General features: G+C 43.1%; 1 protein-coding gene across 1 annotated transcript in view; it reads left to right on the forward strand.

Annotated features, from left to right (window-relative positions):
* Positions 1 to 12,057, forward strand: part of LOC124313978 (inactive tyrosine-protein kinase transmembrane receptor ROR1-like) — a 109,692-nt gene that overhangs the window by 38,076 nt on the left and 59,559 nt on the right. Inside the window, exon 2 of the mRNA XM_046778895.1 lies at positions 11,553 to 11,654. Within this exon, the coding sequence (XP_046634851.1) occupies positions 11,553 to 11,654 (102 nt within the window). The remainder of the gene's footprint in view (positions 1 to 11,552; positions 11,655 to 12,057) is intronic.

The raw sequence follows: 12,057 nt of genomic DNA on the forward strand, positions 1-12,057 counted from the left end.
TTAAGTATGATATCTCAACTTATGTGAAAGAGCCAAAAAATAAATCTCTTAAAATGGAAGAGTATAGAGACAGAAAGCACACGAGTGAAGAGAGCGAAGAGAGTCAATCCTCCTTCTGTTGACTCTTCTCACGTTCGTTTGCCGCCATCCGCCCTCGAAAATTCGCTTCCACCACTGCAAAGACGAGCTCAACTTCTAACGCTCCCACTCTTTCTCTCTCTCTCTCTCTCTATCTCTCTCTAGCTCTTCTAGCTCTCTCTCTCACTGTCTCTCCACCTCTTCTTCTTTATCTTTCGCCGTCTCTCCAATCGTTTTTCTGCCATCTCTCTGCCGCGCCAATGTTATTGACGTTTTGCTGGCCGAGCCACACTTGAACTTTGAAAGTTTTTATTTGATTTTGATTCTGTTCGTGATTTATTGAATGTATTCTACACTCTCTCTTTTATACTCTCTCTCTCTCTTCTTTCTATCTCCATCTCTCTACTTCCTTATCTATATATGAGTAGGCTAAGAAGTTTAGCTTTGAAAACAAAAAAAAAAAATGGAGGAAATTCTGCTGCCTGGCCCCGCTCACTACACTCCCGTACACTCCACGCGCGTGCACAGACGAGGGGATCCGGCTGGGGCCCAATGCACAGGCACACACGGGGGGGGCAGGACACACCCACTAGCACCCAGTAGAGCGTGTCTACTTTATATAATACAGTGTACTCGCTGTGACAGGAAACGGATAGACGTTCCCAAGATCGAAGCCGTCAAAGTCGAAAACTAAGTGGACGGATCTCTCTGCCCTCAGCCCGTCATCCCTGATGATTTGGCATTTTTGAAATAGTGTGTCTCCTCTCTCTCTCTCTCCTTCGCTCTACTTTTTATCCCTTTTCTTTGAAATATACATTATATATATATATATATTGTACTAGACAGTTTGATCAAAAGTGTATATACGCCAATGTATGATCCCTCTTGTCATTTTTCATTTGATTTCTTTTCCTTTTTATTTTCTTTTTTTGTTCTGTGGTTTCGATTATCCGGCACATTCGATTCGTGGTTTGACAGTTTGTCCACCGAACGCCTCGCTACGATCTTGCTCTCATCTGTCCCTCTTTTCGTATTTCATTCATTTCCCCCTCACCGCTCTCCGCTATGTATGCAATATAATATACCACATGTTTGTTTTTGTTTTTGTTTTTCGTTTCCAAAATTTCGTATGGATCAACCATGTCCCTCATGTCATGGAATAGGATGAAAAAAAAACGAGGAAAATCGAAATCAGTTCCCAATAATAACTATGCCGTCGTTGCTCTTTTTATTTTGTATTTTCGAGGAAATTTTGATCTGCGATCTTGTCGAGTACAGAACAAAACAAAAAAGTATTAACAAAAAACGGAAACAAACAATACATTTGTTAAAAGAATGCATCGGCATGTGGCCATTGTTGGACATCGATTCTTGTTGCTTTTTTTCTTTTTCTATCCTCCCGGTTCCGTGTGATGATGTCACACGCACTCACGAGCATACACGCACAAACGGAACACATAAAGTCTACGTATATATTAGATAAGATCTATATGTTTATAAAGTACTCTGCAAAGACGATAAGGAAGAAGACGAACGAAAAGGGGGAAAAAAAAAGAGGAAGACCAAACAGTGCCATCAAGGAAAATGGGAAGGCATCCAGCAATAAGTCAGGTTTTTTGGTCTGGTGCGGTCATGATGAAATATCTTTGCGTTCGTTTTTTGTTTTTGTTTTGTTTTCATTTTTTTCATTTTTTTGTTACCCCCTTGGTTGATTCTCATTCGACTGCCGACATGTCTATTTTTTTTTCGTCTTTCCCTTTTTTTTTTCGTATTCGTCTTCTTCTAGTCGACACAACGTCCACAGGCGTTGCTATATAGAATGCAGGACTGAAGGGAGGAGACGACCAGAGAGCTGAAAGTGTGATATGGGGTATAACTGCGGCTAGTACGTCTAACGTGGGATCGGCTGCAAATGGCATATAGTCTATATTCTGTTCGTCTTTTTCGGAATAAATATTCCCTAGTTTTCCTTTTTCGTATATTTTATTATTTTTTTTCCCCTTGGTCCGTTTGAATCTTTAGAGCGCACAGTTATGAATCACCTCTCTCTTACACACAGACAGCGCCTTGCTCTCTATTTTTCTTCACGTTGTTGGCTATACCATGACCCCTACAGTACGCGATGCTAATCGCATTAGAGTCTGAAAGAGAAAGACAAGTGGAGAGAAGTTTATCTAGGGTTGCGCTCTCTATTTCCTGCTGTCTAATGTCTTAACCGACTCTATAAACGCATCAACATTCTCCTATTTCTTCACATCTTTTTCTCTTGTCCGGTCATATGCACGCACTCCTGGCTGCCGCTGCCGGTGGATATTTAATTTGAAAAGGCAGGAGGAATCCGATAATCAGCATCGTTAACTCTGACCAGGTTTCTCCCATATATTGGCCCATTTATGGTTTTATTTTTAATGTTTGCCTCTTCACAACTCTCTATCTCTTCTGGGTTGGACAATGTCTTCCAGATGAACCCGGAAGCCGCCATTGATCGGAATCTCTCCAATCCGCCTTCCCCAACTCGCTCCCTTCTCATGTCCCATGATGGTAGTCATCGTCTTTTGCTCGCATAGTAGTACCCGAGTTACTTTTTTTCATTCCGTGCGCTCTGTAGCTTCGTAGAGTTTCTGCGTTTGGCTTTTTGGCCGCCAACCTATGCACCAGCAGCACTAACCAACTGTATACATTTTAGCCTACACAGTTTATGACCGCATCCATAATTCGGTAACAATCAGCCGGCGCACTCGATTCTCAACTTTCTCGAATTTCAAAAGGAAAACGAGAAGGGGGAGGGGAATAAAGTTAACTAATGGATGAATAAAATTCAAAAAAATCGAAAAATTGTGAAAAGCACAAAAACAAAATTATGAAACGAAAAAAACTACCTGCTGGGATGGAATTGAAGGATATAATCTAGTCAAACGATGTCGCAGTTAAAATAACGGCCATCCATTTCGTCCGGATAGTGGAGAACGGCGAGAACGTGTGGGGAATAGCAGAGCGGACGTTATTGGTTATGGTTGCCCGATATATCGCGAAACGGGTGCGCACTTAAAACCAATCCATTTTGGTATAATCATGCACGGTCATGCAGCGGTTCTGACCAAAAGGTCGTCAAATACCCCGACCAGCAGATGCAAAGTGGCAAGATTGAAATGTTGGCCGCCTTTTTCTATTTGCCTCGATGGTGCCGTTCTGTTGTCGCCATCGATTTGTTCGCCAAGTCGCTTCTCCGGCGGGTGTTCGCCGGCTGCACAGGACTTGGCCGTCCCGATCGATCGCGTTTCACCCCCGACAACCCCCCCCCCTCCTCCATCCACTTCCATATGATTATTTCTTTTTTTATTTCATTTTATTTAAATTTTTTAACGGGCGATGTCTCTATCGGAATGGAGAGCGAGATGTTTTATTCTGATCACGTCAGCTCGTTTTCCGCTTCCATGTATTTGTATTTTTTTTTTTACGTATTCTAATTATCTACTTTCTACCCAAATTTTCTCACAATTGTAGTCAACTCGGTCGCGTTCGTCCATCTTGATCGATCGTTTCGCTCGGGCTACCGATTCAATCAGCAGACAGCGTTAGCTAACTATCGTCGAGTGAATTGTCAGGCAAAGAAAGCATTGAAAATTTGTTTTCTTTATTATTATTATTATTATTATTATTATTATATTATTATTTTTTTTTTTTGCTGTCGGTTTCAAACGGACTGGCCCTGTAATTTAATGGCGTTCTCGTCACGAACAAAAGAACGCTCGCCACCCAATCGAATAGAGGCAAAGAGCTCAGAAGTTCATTTGGTTCTAATCACTCATCGATTCTGAGACGTTTCACCAATTTCACATAATTGGTGTAGGCCCCATGCCTCATATGCAAAGCGCAGTAGGTAGTAATAGCAGTCGAGTTATTATACATACATCAATGTGCTGCCAGCAACCCGATGCTAACTCCTCTTTTCTATCTCCCGTCGCCCGCTCGCTCTTGCTACTGTTGGCTTTTTAATGAAAGCTGGCGTGCGATGTCAACGAGTGAGACATCAACGGAAATGCCATCGGCCGTAAGAGACTTGGAGGCCAGAAAAGCAAAAAGAAAACGAACACAAGAAAATGAAAAAGGAGAAACAGAAAAATAAGTGGGGCGGGAATAACAGGGGGGTTTCTACCATACGGTGCAGTACGCTATATGCACTATACTGTTCGCCGCCCCCCCAAACCCCCCCCCCCCCCACATATAAATGAGTTACAAGCAAAAGAATAAGAAATAAAAGAGCGAGAAATTAAGAAGAGAAAGAAACTAAGCAGGAAAGAAAGAAAAGAAACGAGCGTAGAATGGGCGTGTAGATGCCAGAGTTGCAGGAAAATAACGCAGGATGATGGATTTTCTTCGTTGGGTTATTCGACTCAGCGTTCATAGTTCATAACCTCACACTCACACACTTAGACCAGCACGCAGAGGAGGCCAGGCTATCACGCTCTCTAGGAGAGGGGGCCGGTTACGAGATTGCTGCTCACACGTCGTTAATGTCATCAACGCATCTTCTCCATCTCCATAGTTCTTGTGTCCCTGCTGGCGCTCACTTTACTCATTCCAGTTGTTCTTGTAGCTCAACTTCTCCATTTGGGTCTACACAGAGTCTCTCTCTGGCAAAAATGCATCAATTACATCCCGTTCCCGTACGTATATACCGTCGCCCGTCGTCCTAGTTCCTGCTCCAACTCCTTCGCCTTCGCTAACGTTTGCTCATGTCCACACGATCGCGAACTGACGTTGGCGCAAACACACACTCGATTGAAGGGAACGAGAGGTGCAGGATGAGGATAACTCGATCTTCTTTATTACGATTCTGCTCGTTATGCCACTCACGTCGCATCGTATCGCCAACCCCTTGTCGCTTTGTCGGGATGTTGGGCATGTGGCAAGAGATTGCCGGAGATTGCGGAAGAAGCCAAAGGAGAACAATTCAAATCTTCCCTTTTGTTTTCTTCGCCTCCTTCATCTCTTTTTTCACTCTCCTATCCGTGACGAGATTACATTGAAATTTTCTTTTTTGAGGCCTCAATCGCTTTTAAGTTGCTGATGCCACCCGATATAAAACTTTATTGGCGTTGAGTTTGTACACCTGGTGGAGCCATCAGGCAGCAGCATAAGCGGTTGAGTTGCGTGGGACTTTTCACCATTTCACCTTTGTGCCATGGCATCAGAGAAACAATTGATGTAGCGATAACATCGGACCCCATCATTCGAGTTCATAGGATACGGTCGTACGCTTGTTCGCCACATTTAATGCACAATGATATATATTACTGCGCACTGTGCACTTGTATTAAACGTGAGCAATCCACATCGAATTGTTTGCGTAGTTTTTTTTTTCTCTTGCCGCTTTTCTCTGTCGATCTGATATGTTTATTTAGGTAAAATGCTGCTTCAATCTATTTTTCTATTTTGGGCTCAATACATCTGCCGAGATCACAAATGTTATGCGTGTGAGGTATTTGCTGGTATATATATTGTGGAGTAGTCACGGTGGTCAGTGGCGAGGAGCGAGGAGAGTGTAAACCTTTCTGTATTATATATATAGCGCTGCTGTGCTACCACTATACGGGCCCTACTTTCTTGCAGCGGACTCACGCGATCGATCCTGTGGATCAACATTAGGTTTTACTGCGTGAAAATTGTTTTGTGAAATTTATGAAGCTCGTAACGTGTTCCAACTCGACTCCAAATTAATATTTCGTCGCTGGATTGGATGATTAAGGGTCTTGAAACAATTTGTCAATAGTGGAATTGTGCTGTATACGTACAGACAATATTTAAAAGGCGAGAAAGTTCTTGGTGTGCTCCTTATTCCGTTTGTTTGTTTGTTTATTTCTTTTTTTTTCTCTCTCCCGTCGAGGATTTATGTGTATCTGCGTGCGTATTATGCCGTGCGATTTCAACTATGTGTACATTGTAGGTATACATTGATTTATGGGAGTAGCCGTGAGCCTTGTACAGTACTCCCGATGCATTACGATGATCTGGTGGGCAGTTTGAGCATACGACGACAAGCGGACTTGAAGTCTTGGAGCGCAAAGCCTTGGGCAATTGGCAACGGCGGTTGGCCGTTTTATTGATCAAATAGAAAGGCGGCGCCATTTTTTGTTGGCTACAAAGTCAGAATCCATAAGAATCAAGAAGAGTTTGAACTGGTTTACCAATCACTATCCGAATATATTTTATTGACGAAAGTTATTCGGTGAAAAGTGAGGGTGCCATGAATGTCTAACACGCAATCTCTGAGATGGATGAATTAAACATTCTGCCCACAGCACACAGCACCCCAACAGCCGCTCTAGCCTTCATAAGAAAGAAACTTTTTGGGGCAGAGCTGTTTATGCAAAATGTTGAGAGGAAACGTCCGGCTATTCTATAAGGTTCACAGTCCGGCTGTCTCCGTCTCTCTCTCTTTGGTCGGGCGGAGTGGTTCAAAATGAAAAGCAAAGAAAAGAAGAAGAAGAAGAGGAGCCGCAAGACGATGACAACGACGAATGATGGCCAGGATGGTGCTTGACTCGGACGAGGAATTGCTGGAATGGCGGCGGGTAATAACCCGCTAGTAAAACACTCATTCCGATACTTGGCAACGAACGAGTTTGCCGTAGATTGTCTTCGATGACGGACGACGGAGGATTTGCGTCGTTGACGAAGCGGATGATGGCGGGGAAAGCCTCTGCTGGCTGCTGGCTATAGCTCGAAATCCAGCTCAGCAGTCGCCATTCGTCAGTTAAGAGTTGCGAGAAAAATCGCATCGAGTTGACCAATCGGGTTATTCGCGAGTGTCTGTCTCTCTGCTGGCTGTTTCGCTGTGTGGATTTAGTGGAGCTCTCTAAAGTAGGCGGCAGCCACCGCGCGGGCTCGCCGGAAGCGGACCGGTTGCAGCAGCGTGCGGGCTAACTTTAGATATACTCGCCAGACGCGGGTGCGATGACAAATGAACGCCCGCCGCATCAGAGCTCTGGCCTTTTCTTTTCGCCATTTTGATTTCAACATTTTTCTGTTCCGTATGGGTTTTCTTTTTGGCCGTCGCTGTCATCAGGCGATTTTAAGCCACACAAATTCATAAATCATCCATCACGTTTGAGACAGCAGCTGCTTGCTGCGACCTCGTTGTTGTTATCTTTGGCATGGAATGGAAATTTAATTCAAAATTCCCCTTACAGTTTCATCACAGAGATATGGCCCTATCTGATTCCTGTCTTTGACAAGTGGCTTTCCTACTAAATGAATCACCACTCGAGAACGAGAACGTTTGGAAACAATAACACAAGAAATTAAATTGAAGTCAACTCGGCGCAAAAGATCGAAAAATTCATAGCTAAATGCAAACGGGAATGAAGTCAACTGTTTCTTTAACGAAACTTATCATCGCTATCATAAACCGTTTCCTGGAAAATGGGAAAATCCAATTACAAGTCTGTCGACAGAATTTCATGGGTTTAAACGAGTTACCTGACATCGATTCCACTCGTCAATAATAAAAAATGGGCGACTAAAACAACCAAAATGGTTCAAACCCCCGTTCAAACCATTAAAGATGAACGGCAAACGGAAACGCGGTGTTTTGAGGGACGCGAATTTCGTTTCCCGAGACGCCACTGTCGTTCAAGCGATATCGAACGAGAATCTTTCCAAGTTATTGCCCTGTTGGGGGAAAGGGAAACGGGTTAACACTTGACATCTTTCTACCATGTCCTAACACACAGTCGAAACCCAAGAGCGTGGAAAATACCTGAAACGATGAAAGACAAACAACCCATTGGCAAAGCTATATTCGGTGTCAATCGTCGTCATCATCTTGGCAAGATGAAAAGATAAACGAAGAAAACACACGGAGAAATGAAAAAGAAATATAATTGGCAGGTCCCGCGAGAAATAGAGCCAGACGTTTTAAAATAATCAAACAGCTGCTGCTGCCCTTGTGTTCCATAACAAAATTCGAATGTTTTATGGGTGTGCAAACGCTCGGTGGTTGCTGTGTGTTTGATGATGGGGAGTGATTTGGATGAGAGTGATTTGGATGTGGGAATTGAAATGCCAGAAACACGAAAGAGAAACAGAAGAAGCGCAGAAACGTGGTAGCACCGGGGTCTGAAAAGCGCGGCTCGAAATGATTTTGTTGTCGCGTCGTTGTTGTTATTGTGTTTTCGTCTTTGCTTTTCTTCTTGGCTCCTTCTTGCGTTACACGAGAGAACGATCAAATGGAAATAGAAAGATAGACGCGAAGAAAACAAGAAGTGAAGGGAGCTCAGGAGAAAAAGACGAGAGAAAACAAAAAGTGGTTCGAGCCAATGTTGAGGGGGAGGCTCAAACCGTTACGGCACGAAAAAGGCAGAAGGATGTCGAAAATGGGAGGCGATTGGTTGTTGTTTTTCCAAGGCTCTTCAGCGCGCCCTTTCTCACGTCCAAATTGGAGCATTTGTTTGTTTAGCCGCTTCAATGGAAAGACATACACATGCCGAGCACAGCGTCGTCGCTATATAGCTCTACCGGCCCGTTAACCGGTATTCGCCGTGCTTCGTGAATAACGCGGCATATGTCATACCGGTCGGAGAGATTTCCCCAACTTTTCTTTTCTTTTTTCCTCCTTTTATTTCCTATTTTTCATCTTGGTCATTTCTTGTAACATGAGGTCATTTTTTTTTTCTTCTTCTTCTTCTTTACGGGATGACATCTGGGTTATATGTGTTTGCTTTTCTGTTCCCGGTACAGAACAGAAAGAAACACTAACGGAGGAGAGAGCATTCAGGGAGCATTCCTTATCTCTCGTGCGCGCAAAGCCACACGTTGGTAGGTCAGTTTGGTTTTGTCCTCTTGGAATTAGCCTCCCTGATCTTCCCCATCGGCTGTATGGGCCGGTATACTGACCCGTGCTTCTCTGTATATGAGCAATATGTCTGTATACATACACAGACCGACAGAGCAGTGCATGGCATACTAGACGTTAGTAAACACTAACAAAAGCCTCAACTTTGATCAACAAAAAAGACAAATTTTAAAAAATGTCGATGGTATCGCTCTAAAACGTGAGTACAAACCTTAGATGAGAGGGGGTAAAGGCCTAAAGGCCGTGTTAAACATATAACGGAGACAATGCCTGCAGCTCTTACTCCACCTCTCTGGTACCGGGTTATTATTTTTTTTTTTTTTTGGCTTTCACTTCGGCACGAATCGTAAATTGTCCCGAAGAGATCTAGCAACCCCGAGTTGATGTTTTCGAATGTTGTTGTTTGAGGCACGTCTGCCGCACCCATCGCAGTCGACGGTTGTCTAGAACCTCTAGAAAGTGATTTTGGTCCGTTTCATTTTCGTCCGTACACCTTCGACACTTTGTTGACGTAAAGCACGGCCTGTTAAATATCTTCGGATTGTCCTTCATCGATGGGCACCCAACTCAACGATTGGCTCTCTTTCATCTAGGTAATAACAATAAATCAACTCGGAAGACAGCGTCATCTGTTCCCATTTTTTTTCCTTCCACATTCTTCTCTCTCCTGTCTCGTTTTCTTATTTTCTGGCTCCTCATTAGCGAGTTTTGGCGTCGGATCAGAAATCAAAATTTGCGCCTCCTCACGCCAACACGCCTGGCGTGGGTGGTTCTACTTATTTGTCTCGTAGATGTTTTCCATTCCGTGAATGTTAATTCGTGTTCTGATGTAGCGAAAATTAAACGTACGATCGTGTTTCGGAAAAAAAAAGCTATTTTTACATGTATAAGAAATATAGATACAATACAAGGGTCGCCTTCCCGTCTCAATTCCAGGTTCTATCATCCAGTACGTGACATGCATCATTATGTCTTTCCCTTATCGCCTCAACGAATTTCACTTACCAAAGTGCAATAATTTTCGTTGATGATGACTAGGCTACAACAAAAATAAATCACAATAAGTCTTGTTGGAAGGAGAACGTGAAAACACCACATTGCTGGTCAATTGGACAATTTTTGCGGGACAACTTTCTCGTCAGAGGCTGTGCCGTCATTCATGACCTTTCTTCGTTCTTTTTTATTTTGTTTTTAAAAAAAATAACTCCTTTATCTTTTGTTCTCTTTCCGTGTGGAAAGCCCAGCAGTCAGAGAAAAGGACAAGAGAGAAAGAGAAGTAGGTAATCGATAATGAACCTAGTCTCTCTTTCGTCGCTTTTTCTTTTCGCTTTGTCCCTTTGATCACGAGGCGGGAGCGACACACACTGATATGTCTCCTTCCATACTCTCTTTCTCTCTCCCGTCTAGCTGTGACGTTCTATATTGTACTGGTAGAGAAGAGCAGATAGCTGTATAGAGCCCAGCAGTAGAAGCAGACATAGCAGAGAATAAGGCTTCACCTCTTTCTCTTCTCTCTCTCTCTCTCGCTCTCTCTCTCTTTCCCGATGTTTTCGCTACTGTTCCTGAGTTTCTAGAGTCCTGGCTGCGACATTCAATGCACTCTTGAGTGGTAATCCATCACGTTCCGAAAAGAATTCTCTTTTCCTTGTTCCCTTCAGCAGGAGCCCAGATAGTCTTATTGCGGATTTTCAACTAATGATGTGACGAAAAAAAAAATCGAGTAGCAATTAAATTACGTTGCAGTCGAGAACATATAAATAACAACGAAAAGCGATCCTTTCTTCAGAAATTTTTTAAATACCGTACAAAAACTGTGAATATCGTGCAGCATATTTTTTATTATTGAAAGGCTATTCATGAAATGATGAAAGAATTCGATTAGGTCACTTTTGAACTCAACCAACCACAGCTGATTGATTGTCATGACAGAGACATTGTGCAATTGTACATATCTACATACGGTTCTTGAATTTCGAAGCATTTTAAATTTATTTATTTGTTTGGTCCTGTTTTTTTTCAAAATCCATACCTTTTCTTTTTTTCATTCCATTGTTTAGAATAGAAATAGAAGTTCTGGTGGTTCTACGGTCAGCTGATTGGTACCGTTGTATGTTGCTTTGTTTCCGACAGAAAAGACAAGAAAGAAAAAGGGAAGTGAGACGGAACAGTGAACTTTCGGGGACAGACTCGTTTGATGACCCGTTCACCTTTTTTTTTCTTGTCTTTCGCTGTATTCTTCAACTTGATCGGGTTCTGTTCCATCCTATATTCTATTTGTCTGTGGGTGCGTCACACAGCAAGGGCGAGCCTATAGAATGTAGCTCAATTAAGGTCCCAAATCCGAACGAGCGTCCTTGATTGACTCTTTCAATTATATGGTGGGGGGCAAGTAGGTTGGACGACGCAAGACAATGGAGAGGATAACTTTTGGTTGTACAGTTGTCCGCGAGTTGACCATTTAGGTGAACAACTTTTGTGCCTGCGTGTGCTACTACAACGACATTAGGCTAATAACCGCTGTACACATGAGACTTAATCCTCTCTATCATGAGACTGACTTTGCTTCTAACTAATAGGAGTATGAACTCATCATGTTTACTCGTTTCATCTTTTACAGGAATAGCCGCTCAAGGAGTTGCGAGTGCTGTTGCTTCTGCTTCAACGTCCGCCTCTGCCGTCTCCGCAGTTGCCGCCTCCCCTTCATCCGACACCGAAAGCGGTAAGATTATTCACTCCATGTTTTTTGTTGTTTTTTTGTTGTTTTTTTTTTTTTTTATTATTTCCCTTATTCTAACATGTACTGCGTTTCCTTACATCTCTGGCAATCCTACTTTCAATGATTGATTCATATACGGAAAAGAGCGATGGATTCTGGCGCTTTCTGCGTTCTCGGATATCGCTATATTTGCCTGTAGGCGTACAATAGGCTATGTACAATTTCTCATAGAGTATGCGCACCGCCTCCTTCCATCGATCATTGAAAATGCGATGCGATTCAATCGCATCGGCTTCGGGGATCAATCTAGCTTAAGATGAATCCGGTTGTCGAAGTGTAACGAATAAAGAGAGATGCAAACGCTTTTGCACTGTTGTCTGTCTGGTACAAGAAGACTACGGTGCTG

Source organism: Daphnia pulicaria, chromosome 10, assembly GCF_021234035.1.
Source record: "Daphnia pulicaria isolate SC F1-1A chromosome 10, SC_F0-13Bv2, whole genome shotgun sequence".
In the NCBI taxonomy this organism is placed as follows: domain Eukaryota; kingdom Metazoa; phylum Arthropoda; class Branchiopoda; order Diplostraca; family Daphniidae; genus Daphnia; species Daphnia pulicaria.